The sequence below is a fragment of the Mus pahari genome, chromosome 22, assembly GCF_900095145.1.
Source record: "Mus pahari chromosome 22, PAHARI_EIJ_v1.1, whole genome shotgun sequence".
In the NCBI taxonomy this organism is placed as follows: domain Eukaryota; kingdom Metazoa; phylum Chordata; class Mammalia; order Rodentia; family Muridae; genus Mus; species Mus pahari.
In genome coordinates, this window is record NC_034611.1 from 27,002,255 (window position 1) to 27,023,310 (window position 21,056).

General features: G+C 34.9%; 1 protein-coding gene across 1 annotated transcript in view; it reads right to left on the reverse strand.

Moving 5' to 3' along the window:
* Positions 1-6,942: 6,942 nt before the first annotated feature.
* Cnbd1 (cyclic nucleotide binding domain containing 1) overlaps positions 6,943-21,056 on the reverse strand; it is a 219,496-nt gene continuing 205,382 nt past the window's right edge. The window contains exons 9-10 of the mRNA XM_021221891.1: positions 8,557-8,666; positions 6,943-7,116 (exon numbers count right to left, since the gene is read on the reverse strand). Of these exons, the coding sequence (XP_021077550.1) occupies positions 6,943-7,116; positions 8,557-8,666 (284 nt within the window). The remainder of the gene's footprint in view (positions 7,117-8,556; positions 8,667-21,056) is intronic.

Sequence of the window (21,056 nt, forward strand, 5' to 3'; positions counted from 1 at the left end):
CCCCATAAGAGAGGCTCGTGGCTGTAGTCAAATACACAATGTCCCAAGCTTCTGACCTTCAGGATAGACTCTTCCTAGTTACCTAGCAACAGCAAGATAACAATCCCACTATAAGAGGGGATGTTTGACCCCTCCTCGCTCTCTTAAGCTCTCTTTAAGCTTTCACCTTTCTTATTGTCTTTCACTTTTTCTCTCTCTCCTTTCCCCCCCTTCCCTCCTCTTGTCCATGGCTGGGCTCTCTCTTTCCCCCTTCCTTTCTACAATAAAGCTCTAAAACCATAGTCTGACTCTGTTCATCAAGACCCTCTGTACTTGCAGCCATGGACCAAACTGTAGACTCTTGCCTGCATAGGAACCACCCAGCACCCCTTCTTTCCCCTTGCCCTCTCTTCCAGTATCTCTGGGTCCTGGTGCTACTCTGGGGCCCTATTTTGTTCTCAGCACTTCTGCTGCATCCAGAGTGGGATGCCAGAGACTAAGAACATGGTACTGGGGATGTCTCTTGTTCACACCTCGCTGTGTGTGGTCAGTGGCTTCACATAGGCAGATGTTCACCCAGGGCCTTGTGGAAAGCATCTGTCAGTCACCCTGTGTCTGCCTGCCCAGAGCACAGGAACTCTGGTGAGAGGGACGTGGGCACTCTCTTCCTCCCCCCTCTTCCCCTACACCCATAGCCCAGCATCTCCTAAAAGGAAAAAAATCATTAAATTGAAGAAACCATCTTCTAAAAAATTTTTTTAAAGGAAACCACTTAATTTATACACAAAATTTTCAGTTTACAAAGGCATTTTTATTGGATTAGCTATTTTCAACATCATTTATGCTTATAAAATCGACTGTGGCTTTCGATTATGGTATTTAAGAAATTAATATTGGTGATTGAAATTAAAGACTACCTTAGGTTTTTTAAAGTGTTTGAAAATCAGGCAATATGGATAATACTATAAAGAATATCTTATTTCTCTAGGTATGATCAGAGGTCATAACTGAAAATATCTAAAATTTCAGAGGCATATTCATCTACAAAATCAGAAAACTCTTTGAACTTCATGTCGAATAAACTAAATACATCCACAAATAGACACATCAGGGTGCAGTACATGAGCTTGGAGGCAACGAGAAGTAAGTGATCCATCATGTGGAAAAGTTAATAAATAATATCATGTATCAATATGCCTTATTCTGTACTAATGTAGGCAGAAGGCTGAGAGAGAGCATGCTGGGGATATGTGGACAGAGCATGTCAGTCAAGACTTCTAAATCTAACAAACATTACCTTGAAAATGATTGAGAAATAAATTAACCCTAGATAATAGCAGAAATCTTGTTACCTGCAAATTAGTCTACCAAAAGTGGGATGAGTTTTATAATGAAAGAGCAAAATGTAATAATTTGCTTTAAGATGGGAAAACAATGTGCCACAGAAGCAATAATTATGTAGGTAGCTATAAAATATAATATAAATATGATTTTAGATTTTTAGCCTCAGAAAGGAAAACAGGCCACTCAGACAAGAAATGGGAAGTGACAGAGTTGACAAAGGTTGCCAGTTCTTTAATCATTTTGTTAAGGGATTGTTAGCATCAGGGTAATATTGCCTCACAGCGAGGAAAACTGATTCTTCATGAAGTGTAATAGAGACTGTTATTTGGTATGGGTTAGTAAAATCAAACTAAAACACATATAAGTACAGGTAAAAGATATACAATGGATTAACAAGACTTTCTACAATTGTTAATTAACTTGTTAAGGGGCGGTCTTAATAATGTGGGCTCTGGAAATAGATATTTGATGGTAAGTCACAGTTCTAGTCCTCAATAAGTATAATAGAAGAAATTCCCTGAGAAAATGATGATTAAGATTTGAAAGTATATCTATAATCTTCTACTCATAACCAGGTCCCCAAATTTTCTTATTAGAAATTTACGGAGACTACAAATTTCACATGAGGCCTTTCTTCATGACTATGATAAAATGAGGTTGAGCAATGACATTTTGTGACTTGATTATGGACAAACAAATCAAGATCATCTGGACCTGTAGGAAATAACAAATACCACATCTCCTGTTTAACCTAATTACCTGCTATACCTGTTTTCTATAGATTTATCTTTGTCATACTCATCCATGAGATAAAATGTATGGAAACAGTATGTTTTCTTACATCATTCAGTTTGTAACAGATTTATACATCCTTAGATAGCTTTCCCAAGACATTTAATCAAAAATAGGAATCTTGTAAGATTCTTTTGTGTATTCTCTCATTGATACAATGTATAGTTTTTCACAAGGTTTGCTCTAATTCTATTAGATGTTAACACAAAACAATCAACTACTGGTGTATTCCTTGGATTATTGGAGAAAACGGAAATCACCTATCATGTCTATATTCCAGTTTTTGCTTGATAAAATAAGGACAATAAGTGATCTGTTTTCTGTAGTTGTTGTGAATGCTGAAGTAAAAACATCCAAAATACTGCCTGACTCAGAATGCATAGTCTGAACTTAGAGTAAAATACTCAGCTTGGTAGTTAAAGCAGGCTAGGTGATAAAGTACACTTTTGTTTTGCAAATTAGGTGTAGAGAACTAAATCTTTAAGACTCTTACACATATTAAAGGTACTTAAGGTATAGAATGAGGGAGAGGATTTTTATAACAACCTCCAATTATTTCTCCATACACTCTTAAAAGGCCTAGGAAAGGGAATGACTTTTGGCTTGTAGAGAAGAGAATGTCTGAATAGCTCAAATGTAAATGAAAGTCAGCGGAGAAAAGGACATTATATACTCATCAAAGGGAAAATCCACAAAAAGGATATTGAAATTCTAAATATTTATGCACAAATACAAGGACACCGAAGTTTGTAAAAGAAACATCATTACTGCTTAACCCACATATTGGTCCTCACATGGTGATATTCCACTTGTGGCAATATACTGGTCATCTATAAAAGCTAAACAGAGAAATGACGAAGCTATGCAACATTATAAACCAAATAAACCTAACATATTTACAGACCATTTCACCCAAACACAAGAGGATTTACCTGCTTCTTGGCATCTTATGGAACATTCTTCAAAATTGGACACAAGGCAAGTCACAACAGATACAAGAAAATTAAATCCCACCCAGCATCCTATCTGACCACCATGTATTAAAAGCCGGATATTAACAATAGAAAGAGTAGAAAGTCTACAAACTCATGGAAAATGAAGAACTCGACTAAATAAACAATGTTTCCATATAGACATTCAAAGGGTTTTATAACAGAATGAAAATAGAAACCTAATATACGCAAACTTATGCAACACAATGAAGGTTGTTATAAGAGGCATTGTATAAATGTACCACATTTTCTGTATCCATTCCTCTGTTCAGGGACATCTGGGTTCTTTCCAGCTTCTGGCTATTATAAATAAGGCTGCTATGAACATAGTGGAGCATGTGTCCTTATTACATGTTAGAGCATCTTCTGGGTATATGCCCAGGAGTGATATTGCTGGGTCCTCAGGTAGTACTATGCTCAATGTTCTGAGGAACTGCCAAAGTGATTTCCAGAGTGGTTGTACCAGCTTGCAATTCTACCAGCAATGGAGGAGTTTTCCTCTTCCTTCACATCCTTGCCAGTATCTGCGAGTTTTTGTTCTTAGCTATTCTGACTGGTGTGAGGTGGAATCTCAGGATTGTTTTGATTTGCAATTCCCTGATGATTAAGGATGTTGAACGTATCTTTAGGTGCTTCTCAGCCATCAGGTATTCCTCAGTTCAAAATTCTCTGTCTAGCTCTGTACCCCCATTTTTAATAGGGTTACTTGGTTTTCTGGAATCGAACTTCTTGAGTTCTTTGTATATATTGGATATTAGCCCTCTATCAAATTTAGGATTGGTGAAGATCTTTTCCCAGTCTGTTGGTAGCCAGTGCTGACAAATACAGAAGTGAATGCTCACAGCCAGCCTTTGGACAGAACACAGGGTACCCATTGAAGGAGCTAGAGAAATTCCCCAAGGAGCTGAAGGGGTTTGCAGCCCCATAGGAGGAACAAGTAACCATTATCTCCAGAGCTCCCTGGGACTAATCCACCAACCAAAGAAAACACATGGTGGGATGTACTGGATAGCTTTGTGTCAACTTGACACAGCTGGACTTACCACAGAGAAAGGAGCTTCAGTTGGGGAAGTGCCTCCATGAGATCCAGCTGTAAGGCATTTTCTCAATTAGTGATCAAGAGGGGAGGGCCCCTTGTGGGTGGTGCCATCTCTGGGCTGGTAGTCTTGGGTTCTATAAGAGAGCAGGCTGAGCAAGCCAGTGGAAGCAAGCCAGTAAAGAACATCCCTCCATGGCTTCTGCATCAGCTCCTGCTTTCTGACCTGCTTGAGTTCCAGTCCTGCATCCTTTGGTGATCAACAGCAGTAAGGAAATGTAAGCCGAATCAACCCTTTCCTCCCCAACTTGCTTCTTGGTCATGATGTTTGTGCAGGAATAGAAACCCTGACTAAAACATGGGACTCATGGCTCTAGCTGCATATGAAGCAGAGGATGGCCGAGTTGGTCATCAATGGGAAGAGAGGCCCTTGGTCCTGTGAAGGTTATATGCCCTAGTATAGGGGACTGCCAGGGCCAGGAAGAAGGAGTGGATGGGTTGGTGAGCAGGGGGTGAGGGAAGGGATAGGGTGTTTATGAAATAACATTTGAAATGTAAATAAAGAAAATATCCAATGAAATAAAAAATATTAATTTTAAGGAAACACATTCTGGATGAAAAGTGTCTCATTGTAAGAACACTTGCTTACTATGTTTAAAGCCCTAGATTCTATCCCCCAAACCATAAAGATCTACCTCCACTTACAAACAGACATACAACAAACTATATCTATAGTTCCCTTTTCATGTGTAAATACATTCCTTTCATTAAAACCAACCATGCATTAAGTTCCTAGAGCTACTTTTGATTTTTAAATGTATTTTAATTCTCTTGAAATAAAACATACATACTTACTATGTGGAAATCTAAATATATGCTACAATAAACTTATTATTCTGTTGCCTTATAAATTTTGGGAAAATACAGTTCCTAATCATAATTCTCCCTAGAGGCTAATGAATCAAAGAAAGAGCATGACAGTAGCCTTGTGAAATCAGTCTTAAAATAAATGAACTATAGAATAAATTTTAGAAGATGAATAGCATGCACATGAACAATTTCATCTCTATACTATACCATCTATTTAAATTTGGGCTGCCAGGTGGCAAAGGAGATTCTAATAAGTGCTTGAAAGAAACACATTCATGTGTTTGATGATTAATTATATGTGTCAGTTTGATGGGGCTACACAATTTCAAATATATGGTGAAAAACCTTTTCAGGTATGTGTATAAGAATATCTTTAAAGGGGATTAATATCTGAATTAGAAGAAAGAGTAAGGAAACTCAGCCATCAATGTGAAAAGGTAAAAATTCAGTGAATAGATGTACCAGCAGAGCTTCAAAATCAGATAAAGTGTGAATCCTCTCTGCTTCAGTATGTCTAATTTCTATATGTCTCCTTATTCTGGAACATTGTTTTTCTATCCACTCAGGAAAAATGATTATCAAACATTCATAATCCAAAACTTACTTAATTTCCTCACTACATATACAGGTGTGTGTGTGTGCACTCAACCACAACCACACACACACAACCACCCCTAAGAACCCCCCCTACACACACACACACACACACAACTTCTCAGATCTTTAGTCTCAGACTAGGGCAAAACTTGTTCCACCAACAGCTTCCCTTTTTCTCAGGCCACAGCTGAACTCCTGGTTCCAGATGAGGCTCTTCCAAATGAATCTCCTTAACATAGAGTTGGTTCTGTTTCTCTGTAAAGCCCTGAACGATTGTAATGTGTGAAATCTTTATTTAAACAAAAGGATCTCTAATGTGTTTATGTAACCCACTAATATTGTTAGTGAAAGAAAAACATGCCAAATATTGAAGGAATTATTGTTTTAATTCATGGTTGGTGTTGTGAATTGATATTTAACTTCAAGGGAGTTGTATTTGAATGACACAGGCATGAAGAAACTTAATACCACTTCAAAGCCACACTTTTTAATAACAGACACGAGTTTGGATTAGCCTTTTCATTTGAAAAAAGTTATAGCAAGTGTAGGTTGTACATTCTCCAGGAGATTTATATACTCAAAATTTGGAATCCAAGCATTCTGTTCAATTGAGGTCGTTTAAGAAAAAAAAAAATCTTTCACCAATCCTTATGTCCAAAAATGTCTCCTATTATACTATTTAATGGTACATGACATCCTTTAGCATGAGTGTACAGAGAAGCACTTAGAATTATACTGGGTAATGGCTTAGCCACTCATTTCTACTTATATTCAATTGCATATCTTATTCTGCGATAGCATCATTATACTTTTATTATTACTAGAGTCCTAAGGTTTCAGTATTTGATTTAAATATTGCAGAATTTGGATGTGTGTATGTGTGTGCACATATGTGTGCATGTGGGTATAAGCATGCATGTGCATTCATGTGTTTTTACATGTGAGTATGCATCTATACATGTGTCTATGACTGCATATTCATGTATATGTGTGTGGCTGGATCTTTGAACATTAGTGTTGTGCATATTTTACCCAACTCAAAATCATCAAAGAAACACCTTAAATATAGTATAAATCATTCTGTAAAACCAGGACTGCTACATTTAACAGTGAATTATCAAAAAGACTAGTAAATTCAACAAGCTGAAAGTAGAAAAAATGGAGTCAGAATACTGTAAAGGGTGCATCTATCTACTACATATCCATCTACAATCTAGCTTATATATTTCTCACCACTATTATGCACATATCTACACTCACTTACAGGTTTCAATTTTTCAGTTAAAAGCCCCTTCCCTTTTCAAAACCTCCCGTGATTAAGTGGCCGAAGAGTTAAATGACATTCATGCATTTACCCTGGATGTCCTTATCTTCAATAACTGCCATCTCAACTTCTCGTCCAGTAATAATTGTGCATGTGAAGGGAGCTTGAAGAAGAATACTGACCTCACCAAAGGACTCCTTCTCCTTAAGTTTACCCATATAAACACGTTTTTTCATTTTTTTCTGCAAAAGATAGGGACAATAGAGGTTTCATGAAAATAATCACATAATCATTATTATTAGAAATTCAGCAATTCATAAAACTTCTGGCTAAAAGAAATTAGTAGCCAAGTTTATTGACACCAGAGGAATCATTTACTTTTTTATTCATTGTATATTATTCCTTTTATATTAAAGCAATAATACACTCAAGCACCCTTCAGCATATAAAGATAACTGACAACACTGCCATTTAGGTATGCAGCTATTGCATTATTTTAATGTCTACTAATTCAGAGTGTGTGAATATGAGATGATTGATGATTACGATGATGGTAATGATGGTGATGGTGATGATGATATGCATGTAGAGGACTGAGAACAACTTCAGTTCCCTCCTTTTACTGTGTGGGTTCCAGAGTTTAAACTCAGTTTGTCAGACTTGGTGGCAAGCTGAGCCATCTCACTATCCCGCATTTCCTTTGTGAATATATTAAGATGTCTGAGCAATGTTGAACTAGTTCAAGTTTTCAAAGCCCCAAGAATAGTACAGTGTGTAACTTAACAACATATTGTGAACTACCAACTGTAATAAACTTCAGCCTCAGGTGGAAGACATAGTTATTGGAGTAACTGAGAGGAGGGAGATGAGAAAATATGACAGCTATAAGTGATGGCATAAACTGAGATAGCTATGCACTCTTGTCTTTCTTCTTTTATTGTGTGGGTGTGTTTGCTCATAAGTGTGTTAGTATGGATTAAACTCAGGTCCATTTACATATCACAATTGGGAATTTCATGAGCTGTATCAGTAAAAATGGTGATTTCAATTGAATAATCTAAAAATTTTTTCAAATCAGGGTCCTTGTGGTAGACTTTGCTGCAGTTTCAGTACAGATGGTTCTGAAGAGGGTGAGAGGATGATGGCACCTTTCCTATGAGTTCTAATCAGTATTAAAAAATGACAATCAGGCAACTGTAAGCATGGAAAAACAAATGTTTCCCCCAAGGCAAGCATTTGACAGGCACTTGAACAAGGAGGAAGTCTTTAGTTGAAATCAAGTCATAAAAGTTTAAATATTTGTCATTTCTGGACATGGTAAAGCTTTACTGTGGATATCACAGAAATGCCAGAAAATAAGCCATTTACATATTTAATTGAATCCTATTACATAGTGTCAGAAAAATGATCATTCACTCTTTTTCTGTCCCTATTACTCCTTTTTGCCTGGTTAATAAAGTGAAATGAGTACCTTGTGCTTTTGGAGGTTTGATGTTTTCACACCACCTATGTTGAGATCCATACAACGTATCACAGATTCTTTTACTCTATGTGTATGGCAATTCGTTATCTAAGGATACCACAATGTATGATGTTCAATATGCATGAGAAAATGTTATCCAGCATCCCTAAGTCATTAGAGTAGTTAATTCTCAAAGAAAAGCAAATAAGCTGAAACTTACCACTTTGTTTATTGGTAGGTCCACAAGTCCAACAATATTTCTATAAATGTTACAATATCCAGAACTGATGTAACCCACAAATGAAATGACAGTTCCACTTTCTACTAACACTGAAAATGAAAGAGAAAGAGAGACCTTTACATTTGTGACATAAAATTATTTAGTATATTCTGACAAATTTAGGATACTTAATTCAATAGCCATGGTTATTTTCTGAATAAATGTCAACTTATAGATACTATATATGTAAAGAGAAAATTTAAAAGTGTACCTGTTGTGTGTGAGCATATATATATGTGGGTATGTGTGTGTGTGTGTGTGTGTGTTACTGCTATAGAAATAAACATTGATGAATTGATGAGAACTCACCTGCATCATTTGCTGAAGTAAATATTAAAATATTCTAGGTGCTGAAGAGATGACTTAACAGTTCAGAGAGTTCACTGCTTCTTTCACAGGTTTGGTTCACATCACCCACATCAAGTTGCTCTCAACCACCTATAACCCCAGGTCCAGGTAAATCCAATATATCTGGCCACCTTGGGCTCCTTCACTAAAGTGTTTACACACACACACACACACACACACACACACACACACACACACACACACACACGCCAGGTTTAAAATTATATTTAAAGAATATGTCTAATGTGTCTGATTTCAAATTTTTATAGATTTGAATAATGACTTTCACTAATGTTAACTATAACTCTCCATACTGCATACGTTCTTCTGGAAACAAGAAATTTTCTTAATATAGTAGTGGTTATAAGTAAAGTTTTGGGGGACATGCTTTATATGTAAAGCCTTCACAGCTACTTCCTGTATATCCTTATAAAAAAAGTTTATAACTTCTCTAATCTGTGGTTTTGGCCATCTTGTTCCAGAAGACAGATGAGCTTTGTGGAGATGTAGAGAGTGTGTTAGTGTTTTTCCAACCTAGAAGTTTCCTCAAAGTTTTTTCTTTAAAGGTTTCTTTCTTTGGAGTTCCCAATCTTTTTATTTTGTGTATTTATGGTATTTTTAGGGAACTCTTATTCAGAACTCTAATACACCATACTCTGTCTAATATTGCTGCTCTTGTTACTTTGGCATTTGAGAATCTGATCTTTATAGAATTTCTTGTTTGATTTTTCCCTTTTCATTTTAACTTTGAGCCTTGCTTTGTAAGATAAAATTTAATTTCCCCTGTGATTGATGTTTTCTTTAGTAAATATATGAAACACATTTAGCTTTGTCTGCCACAGAGTAAATACTATATATGAAAAGTACTGTGAGATTTGAAACTAGGGCTGTCTGGATATTATACCTGTATATAGAATCATAATTTGAAAAATCACTGGAGGATAAGAAAGGCCATAAGCAAGAATTAGTATGAAAACTATAAGCATGTACCTCTGATACTACAAACCACAAGGAACATAAAATGCTATATTTAAAGTACTAAATTATATTTGGATAAGTACTGTTATAAGATATAAATATTGTTATAACACTGGGAGTATTAATTAATTAGATCAGTCAATTTTTATTATTCATTTCTAATTTTGTTAATTTAAAATATCCTTTTAAAGTGAATATTCAACTTTTAAATTTTTTAGTTCATGTTTTTTTTCTTTTAACATTGAATCCTTTGCTTTTAGATTAGTTTCTAATCTACTAGGCTAGATTATAGCTCTTAGACTGAATTTCAATTTTCATTTTAATTAATTTAAGTGCTTTCATTTTGCATAATATCCTATTGTAAACATCTTTTCATTTTATCAACTCAAATCTTTTCAGATAGTGACAATTTCCTGGTTTATTAACCTGATGTTTGCCCTAATATTTTCTCCAGAAATTTATTTTTTATTTTGAATTTCTATTTGCAGATACCTAGTTATTTTTTCATATTTCTTGTTTTCAGATTATTTTCACATTGTGCTACCCAGATAGATAGATAGATAGATAGATAGATAGATAGATAGATAGATAGATAGATAGATAGATAGTAGATAGAGATAGATATACCTAATGCATTATGAAATGTGATTATCTTGGCCGAGTTTTTCCTAATTTTATTTAAGAGAAGGGTACACTCCTTTTAGGAACTGTGATGTTTAATCTTGATTATTTATATTACAGAATCTATAATCAGCATGGAATTGCAGCTCTGGACATGTCTATAAGAGGATTTCTTGAATGGGTTAACTAAGGTAAGAGGTCACATCCTAAATGTGTCCAGCATCCTTCCATGTACTAGATGTCTAGACAGAAGAAAAGGAGCTAGGAGCTAAGCAACAACAGACTGCTGTCTTCTTTCAGAGCCCTGATGGAATGTAACCTGCTGCCTCAAAGCGACACCTCCCACTGTCATAACGTCTAGGGACTGATAGACTATAACGTTTTACATATAATCTTTCTTCTTTAAGTTGTGTTTTGAGGTATCCCCTAGTGAAATCCAGGCATATCTTGGAAATTTGGGTATAAAGAGTTGAAAGACTGGAGGAATGAAAGAAGTGATATGTAGCTCAGTCTTCTGGATATGATATGGCTATTGCACTCATGAGCCAAAAGAAGGTGTGGTTACCTGCACAAGATCAACGCCCCTGAAAGTTCCAACACAAGTTTGGGGGCAACAGGTACCTAAGTTCTTGGTAGTTGGTGACTTCTATAGGAGTGAAAGTCATTTTTCTCTATGGAGAGAGGGTGGCTTCTTAATACCCAGCAGTTGATCCTTATGGTTGAGCATTTAGGCCACAACTACTGAACTCAGTGAGTTAAAACATGATAATAATAATAATAATAATAATAATAATAATAATAATAATAATAATGAAAGAATGCTTGAAGTTGGAAGGAACTGTTTGAAAGTTCCAGGGGAAATGAGGGTGAATATAATAAAGATATATTTTTATTTGCATGTAAAATTTTCAAATAATAAATACAAATAATTAAGATAACACAATATCATTTACATCTGCAGCTCACATGAGTGAAATACTCCATCATAAAGGTTACCAATGTATGAAAGTGAGAAAAGCTACAAAACATGTACAAATTTACAAATTATATACAAGTGACAAATGATATCAAAGAAGTTCTAAATAAGTGGAGAGATGTTTTAAATCAATAAATAGAAAGATCCAATATTGTTTCTATGGAAGTTCCTTCCTAAATTATCTATAGACTCAGGAGTGCCTCTTTAAGACTAATAATAAAAGTTTGAAGTGAAAAAAGAGAACTTGAAGTTCGTAGAGATCTCATTAAAACTCTACTGTTAATTCATAAATAATAACAATTTGATTTGATAGTTCTTAGAAAGATGCAAAAGACATAGAGACACCAGCAAAAATATTGAAAGAAAGGAGGAAATTAGGAAGAAAGACACTACTAAAATGAAGACTTCTTATACAGCCTCCTTCCTCCAAATGTGTTAAAGTTACAAGAAGAGACAGGTAGAACACTGTAATGAAATAGAGACCATACAAATTGATCTACATGTAGTCAAATGATTTTGCACAAAGAAACAAAGTCCAAACACTGAGAATATTCAGCAGGTTACAAACTGAGTTCAAACTTTAACCTTCTACTCTTCTAAAAAAACAAAATCTCAGGATGAATCACAGACCTAAATGTAAAATGAAACCCAGCAATACTATGAGAGGGTAACCATAAGACTATAGAACCATAAAACCTCGAATTTTAGCACTAACATCGAGGGTATGACATTGGAGATAAAGCTGTGAGCATAGAATGCATAATTCAGACCTAACAAAATTAAAAGAGAAATCTACTCTTAAAAAATATACCTAATGATGAAAAATAAAGCCCATGAGAGAAAAATGTTAATAAAATATATATCCATCCAAGAAAAATGTTAATAAAATATATATCCATCTAAGAACTAACATGCAAAAGCACAAAACACAACTCTTAAAATTAATAAGAAGGCAAGTAAAGCCCCTAAAAATAAAATTATTGGAAAAATATTTCACGAAAATTACATTAAAAATAAAACCTAAAACACTAAAATGAAATAAAAGCAAAAACTCAGCATACCAAATCCTGACAGATAAAGCAAAAGTATTACTATTGGGAAGTTTATAGCAATGAACACCTACTTTCAGGAAAACAAGGACCTCCAGTGAAGGTCCACAGGTGAGGGGGGCAAGAAGGTATAAAAACTCCCAGGAGAAGGAGAAACTCCCAGGAAACCATAAATATCTTAGTATAAATACTTGAAATAAAAAGTAAAAGAAATGAATATAAAATTAGATTTTTAGCAATTTTTTAAAAGATGTGAATAAAACTTGATGCAAGTTGAAATACCAATTGATATGATAAAAATGATTGTAGAAATATTGTGTATAAACATGCCATTAATTGCATATCCTGCAATAAATGGATAAATTACTGGCAATAGTTAATATACAAATCCTGAATCATGGACAAATAGGAGACCTGAACAGATAGATCTAATAAGGATTTGTATTCAGTAAACAAAAGCCTCCCATGGTCAGGTTATCTCTGGGAGAGATGATATAACATCACTTTTTCTTTAAGTCTGCCAAACACTGAATGGTCAAGAATAGTAACTAGTTCATTTTAAGAACGAGGCAGTATTCTGATAGTTCACCAAGGAAAAGCTACTATAAGAAAAAAAAAACAAAACTACAGGCTTATATGACTGATGTTACCAGTTTAAACAACCTGTACAAGAAGCTGGCTCATCAAATTGAATCGGCTATGTAGAGGACCATGACCCACATCCAAGTGAGAATGGTCCCTGTTGTGTGATCACAGTTCAATTGTGTTGAACAATTTTTTCATGATTATAAAAATAAAAAATACAAAACCTTAATAATCCAGGAATAGAAAGAAACTAGCTCAATACAGTAACCACTGTAGATACAGAGTCGTAGCTAATACACAATCTCAACCATGCCAAAGGCTTCCTCCTAGGATAATAAACAAATCAGGGATGTCTTTGCAGAAATACTAAAATTGTCCCAACACCGTTTTACATCATACATTTTAGATAAGTTACAATATATTCTGTCTATTTTTTATATAATTACTTATTTTAAATTTCAGATTTTAATCCTCCTCCCATCCACCCTCTGCCTGTTCCACATCACATACAACTTTCCCACCCCCTGTCTCCACAATGATGTCCTCACGCCCCACCCCACACACCACATGTCCTCTAAATTTTCTGGGGCCCCCAGTCTCTTTAGGGTTATGTGCATCAACCCTGATTGAAGCTAGACCCGGCAGTTCTCTACTGTATGTCTGCTGGGGGCCTCATATCATCTGGTGTATGCTGCTTGGTTAGCAGTCCAGAGTTTGAGAGATCTCGGTGGTCCAGATTAATTGAGACTGCTGGTCCTCCTATAGGGTTCGCCCTTCTCCTCAACTTCTTTTAGTCTTTCCCTAATTCAACCACAAGGGTCAGCAGCTTCTCTCCATTGTTTGGGTGCAAATATCTGCATCTGACTCTTTCAGCTTCTTCTTGGATCCTCCGGAGTCTGGTCATGCTAGGTCCCTTTTTGTGAGCGCTCCATAGTCTAAATGTTTTTAGAGCAGTACTCATGGTCACCCTTAATTAAAAGTAAACAAATATGCATAAGTATACTGTAGTTGACTTCAGACACACCAGAAGAGGGTGTCAGATCTCATTATGAGTGATTGTGAGCCACCATGTGGTCGTTGGGATTTGAACTCAGGACCCTCTGTAGAACAGTTGGTGCTGTCTCATGTGAGGCTATGCCAGCGCCTGGCAAATACAGAAGTGGATGCTCAGTCATCTATTGGATGGAACACAGGGTCCCCAATGGAGTAGCTAGAGAAAGTACCCAAGGAGCTTAACGGGTCTGCAACCCTATAGGTGGAACAACAATATGAACTAACCAGTACCCCCAGAGCTCGTGTCTTTAGCTGCATATGTAGCTGAAGATGGCCTAGTCAGCCATCACTGGGGAGAGAGGCCCCTTGGTCTTGCAACCTTTATATGCCCCAGTACAGGGGAACGCCAGGGCCAAGAAGTAGGAGTGGGTGGGTAGGGGAGCAGGGCAGAGGGAGGGTATAGGGGATTTTCGGGATAGCATTTGAAATGTAAATGAAGAAAATATCTAATAAAATTTTGAAAAAAAAAAAGTAAAGAAATAAAGACACAACTCAAACATGTCACATTTAGGCAGTTAGATTGCACTTCATACCACACGCAGAATATCCTGTAACACAGTTAAAGAGCAGAATGACAAGTTTACAAGCCTGAGAGTGAGTTCTAGTGCATTTGGTCCAAATCAGTACTGAGTTCTATATTGCAACTTAAGAGAGTATTAATTTGTATGTAATGCAATTCAAGCCGCAAATAGTATTTTGCTGTTGTTGTCATGTGATGTGAAAGCTGTGCTCCATATTGGAACATGTCATTTTCTTACTAGGGAAGAAAATAATTTTATTTTATTCAGATCATTTTACAATTATGTAATTATGCAAAAAATAAGAGTACTCATAAAATGTTGTCTCTAAAACAGTAAGAATTTTAGAGAACTACCACCAAATGGTAAGAGAACGTCAACGAAACGGTCAAATGGTAAGAGAACGTCAATGAAACGGTGCAGCTCCAAGGATGTGCTTTCTCATTTTTCAGAGCACAGGAACTAATCGGCGCTACACGCAACCATTTCACATTTTTTAAACCCAGCTTTTAACACTGTTATTGTTAATTACTTTATTTAAAATACTTGTTACTTTGAAATCTAACAATGTTTTCTAACTGTGAAATAAATTAATTGAGGTAAAATTTTAAACACTCCATTTGTTAATCATTTATAATCAACTGGCTGAATGAAAAGGTGCTCCTATGATCACGAATTATTCTCATGGTTTTGCTTTTGGAGTTCGGTTATCTTTGTATTGTAGGAATTTTCCAATAAGGCCAACTTACTTTCTGTGTCTTCATTTATGATTCCTCAAATGGAGTTTGGGGAATTTTTCATATACACTTCTGAGCTCCATTATATGAAATAAGAATTCTGAAGTTTCGTGAGTGGAGAAGAGAACTGTGCCTATTGTTAGTTTCATGACTGATACTGACAAATGGAGAGAACAATATACAAAATATCCCTGGGAAAATCAGACTCATCAGCTCTTATTAGACCACATTTTTGGTCCATGGATGGTAGGCCCAGTTCCAGGCTAAGGATTTGTTTATTGGCATTTTGTTACTTCTACCACTGCAATGATAAAACTACTTTCCTGAGTCTAACTAGCATCATTCTAATGTGAACTAAGGTGCCACTAGCATCATTCTAATGAGAACTAAGGTGCCACTTTCTCTTCCCACATCCTTCACATTCTGTTGAACTAGAGTGGCTGTTGATCTGCTATTTCTTCCTTCCTTGAGTTACACCAACACGGGGTTGGACACATGCTCTTGTTAACATAGAGATCTTGCTTTTCCAATCTCATGATTAGGCTAGCACTTCTTTCAACTACTTAAGGATGTTCCTTCTCCTCATGCTAGGAGGCTTTGAGCTCAAAGAATTATCATGAGTTTGGATGTTAGCCCTCCTTGAAACATGGGGTATGGTACTGCTTTAAGGAGAATGATGCTAAGTTGTAATTAAAATTGCTCACTTTAGCTATCTGCTCAATGACAAGTTCTGCTGAAATTCAACAGAGCTCTGATATCAATCTCATATAATACATGTTTCTGGGGTTGATAGAGAGCACTCAAGGCCTCACAGGTACACATCATTCTCAGGTGATCTGATTCCTTTATTTGTATTTGGGAATATAGTACACTATATGAAATATTTAAGTCTAAACTCATTTCAGTTTATCTAGGGAAACAATTACATTTAAGACTCTAGCGCTATACAATGAATTCATCTCTTTTCCCATTCTGCCATATTTTTCCTTTTGATATGTATGGAACATTTTTTCTACATGTGCATGAATATTTTTATTGGCTGCTGTGTCTCACTCTGTACTGTTCCAAACCAAACTCACCCATTTCATTTATGTTAGATATTTAAATTGTTTCTAAAATTTTGTAGGAAGTCTGCGTATATTAGTACCATGTTTTAGACAGAATTATCCAGTATCTAGATTTATTCCGTATTATTTTTGTCTAATTAACTTTGAAGCACATTACACCACTGTACAAAGGACAAACAATTATCATTTTCTTACTTTGGCAATGCTGTATAATGATGAATGTTATAATATTTGCAGTCCTTTGTTTCTCTTTGGAAGTTGCTTTTTCTGACTCCTATTCTAATTCTACCACTTTGTCCTTTCTCAGTGTGTGTTTATTTCTCTCATGTGTTTGTGTTCAATCTACTTTTACCTTGTGACTCTGAATGTTTACTATTTACTTGGTAAAGTTATATTTATATGAATTATAAATCTAACTCATTTCTAATATAGAAAATAATTTATTAGCTGGATGTTTGTGTATTGCTACTTAATTCATGATCATTGCTATATAAAATAAAGGGATTCATTTTGATATTTTCCATATATATATATATATATATATATATATATATTTCCTAATATATATATATACACACACACATATATATATATATGTGTATATATATATAATTGGCTATTTTATTTATTTACATTTCAAATAAACATTAATTTGTATTCTAACTAGAAAATATTCTTTTAAAAGAGAAAAAAATGAAACTTGAAATTTAATCTAGTAAGAAAATGTGGTTAAACATTAGAAATATCGAATTGATGTCACTATTGAATCTTGCTTTTCTTTATTGAAAACTCATAATTTTAGTAGGTCACTTGAAAAGTTTGCTGACAAGAACATAAAGGCATGTATGCTGGAATTCCCTCAGAAGGACCAACCAAATAATCCCGATCTTCTCAAAGACAGCACGTCACTTAGGATGCTGAGTGAGGTGCCAGGAGCTTGTTAAGTAGCATTCTGTGATGGCTCCTACCTGCCTGAAGAGAAGTTAATCAATTTGTAAGTATCTTATTTCTTTTCTTTAGAAGTGTGTTTTAAATATATGAGTAAATGACAGACCATGCTACTTCTCATGAGCAGCCTTTTAGGAATCCAATCAGAATTATTCCATGGAATGGCAAAATAATTATTACTAATGCTTCAGACACTAATCATGTATTCTGTGATAGAAAGCCAAATTTTATTCATAGTTTTTTTCTTTGTAAATATTCTCTAAATAAATTCTAGCAATATTTTCTAAATTGATATCCATCAAACAAATTTAAGATTAATATTAATGAAATGTGTGTTCACAGTGGCAAGTTCTCTCTGTATCACTATGCCCTTTCTAAAATAGAAGTTAAATAAACGGTCTTTTATTAGAGAAGTTTGCCAAGGATTTTAAAGTAAAGAATGACTTAATGTTAAAATAAACATCATAAAACAAGATTTCTCATATAAACATGGATAAGCATTGAATAAAAAGTATTTTAAATTGAAGTGATATGAGATATGTAAATGCTATTAATATATCATTCGATCCAAAACATGTTAGCAGCACCAATCTTAAAACACCTATAGAAAAACAGATCCTTGCCATAGCTCTCCTCTAATTAGAAATGTCATGTTTCAGTGAAGTACTGTTATGTTGTATTATCTGAGATGTTTGCATTTTATAAAATGATACTTTTATCCACTGAAAATGTCCCAAACAAAAGTATCTTCTGAGTTTGAAAATTGGTACTAGAGATAGTTGGTTAAATAATTACTTGTTTAAGACTTAATGCATGCAAAAGTGCAAAAAAGCAAAACAAAACAAAACAAAAACAAACAAAAACACAAACTGGAATGATAAATGAAAACAGAAAAAGAAAAGCAAATTGTCATTGGAGAAGTTTTATTTATTTATTTATTTATTTATTTATTTATTTATTTATTTATTTATTGGTAGATAAAGCATAGCAAACTGAGTGAATGCAGTTCAGTGAGTTTGTCACTGAGTTGGAAGTCAGTGCAGTTAGTGAATGCAGTGAAGTTGAGTTTGTGAGTTGATGCAATTCAGTGCAGGTCAGCAGAGGCAATTGAAGCTAGAGAATGAGAAGGAGCTAGAAGATCAGAATAAATGGCCAAAGTTTGTTCAGTGAGAAGCTGAGAGAAGCTAGATCGAATCAGTAATCCTGGAGAGCAGATTAAACAAAAAGAGTTGACTTGAACAAGTCAGCTAAAATTCATAAAGTACAAGAAAGCTTGAGCTTGTTCAGCAGAAAGCCTCCAAGACAACAATGACATCAGGCAAGTATGATGCTTTTACACACTGCCCAAGTACAGGGATTGTAGAAGTGTACAATTATACTAGACCATTTGTTTTTTAAAATTTAGATAAATTTAACTTTATGTATAAATGTCAAGATACATATTTAATAGTCAATTTTTCTAATAGGGATCATAGTTTTCCATGAAAATATAAAATTGATAAAGATTATATGTATGTATAGACGTTTAAATTTAGAGGAATGTGGTATATGTCCTAAGAAAAGCTTCAGCAATTATCTAAGTGCAAGGAAAGGTTTCTCTCATAAGGATTCTAACTACATGAGCATTCCGTTATTAGAATGTACCTTATTGTATGCTATTTGGATCAAAGGGACAGGAAATAATAAAAAATAATAATTTTAAAATTCGTTTTCACTTAATTTACTATCTGGAAGCTAGATTTTTAAGATCAGCAGTAATATTTTTTAAACTTACATAACTACTAAACATGTTGTTTTTCTCTGTTACAATAACTAAAATGGCAGGGCCCCAGTGGAGGAGCTAGAGAAAGTACCCAAGGAACTGAAGGGGTCTGTAACCCTATGGGAGGAACAGCAATATAAACTAACCAGTACCTCCTGAGCTCATGTATCTAGCTGTATATGTATCAGATGATGGCCTAATCAGCCATCATTGGGAGAAGAGGCCTATGGTCTTGCAAAGATTATATGACTCAGTACAGGGGAATGCCAGGGTCAGGAAGCAAGAGTAGGTGGGTTAGAGAGCAGGGCATGGGGAGGGAATAAGGGACTTTCAGGATAGCATTTAAATTGTAAATGAAGAAAATATCTAATAAAAAATTTGCTAAAAAAATGAGAGAAACAAATCAAGAATTGAAGCAAAAAATTTGTAAGCAAATCCTGTCTGGACCTATTCTGCATTCTGAACATATCATTTATCATATTGAAAAATAAGTCCAGAAAAAAGCTCCAGGAAATTCATCATATATAATTGTATTTGTTTCATATATTTCCTGTAACAACAAAGTAAGAACAAAACAAAACAAACAGAAAACACATTGAAAGCAAAAGGTTATAATGTTGAGTTCCTGAGCCTTGATAACTTATATTAAGGAGTAAATAAAGCTTACTACCCAGGCAGTGTGATGCTGGGGAGGCATTAATTACCTTTCTCTGCTAGCATCTGTTATCCGTAATAGATTTGGTATTTTGGTCATATCAGTCTACTGTCTATTCTACTCTGATTATGTCTTTATCAAAGTTTCTTTGTATTTTTCTCATCAGACTATGTGTTATGGTAAATATAATCTACTTGAAAACTCTGAATATATTCATTCATTAACATACTTTGCCATAGCCGTGCAGTGGTGGCACACAGCACCACTTAATCCCAGCACTTGGGAGGCAGAGGAGGGTGGATTTCTGAGTTCGAGGCCAGTCTGGTCTAGAGTGAGTTCCAGGACAACCAGGGCTACACAGAGAAACCCTGTCTTGAAAAACAAAAAAAACAAACAAAACAAAAAAAACATACTTTGCCATATATGATATGAATCATTTGGCAAATAAGCTAGCAATTTTAATTTCTGATAAGTGTGTGTGTAGATAGATAGATAGGTAGATAGATAGATAGATGATAGATAGAAATATATTTGAAGTCATTTCTATGCCTATTACAATAGCCAAAAGAATATAAGAGCCAAATAAAACCCTTCAAAAATAAAATTATAAACTACTATTTTTGATGAACAGAAACATTTTCAATAAATAACTTAGAAATGGAATTCAGGAATACATCCGAAAGATTTCCCACAACAATAAAAAAATAGCATCATCTTGAAGATACAGAGATGGTTCAACATAGTGATATTAGCAAATCTAATATTTGACATAAATTAACTCAAGAACAGGAAGTCCATGATCATTTTACTGCATACAAAAATGATCTTTAATAAAGTCCAACATTCATTAATGAATGAATTCCTGAAGAATTTTTCCTACATAATAAAGGCAATATACGATATACCCAGAGCTAACATCATCTTCATCCTCCTAACTGGAGAAATACTCATAGTATTTCCACAAAATCAGAAATACTGCAAAGATATCCAGTCTGTCCACTCCTGTTCAAAATAGTACTCACCATTTTAGCTACAACAGTAAGACAAATGAGAGATATAAACTGAGAGATATAGCAAAGGGTTGTTCTTTGCAGATGTGATTCTCCCCCCCCCCCTCTCTCTCTCTCTCTCTCTCTCTCTCTC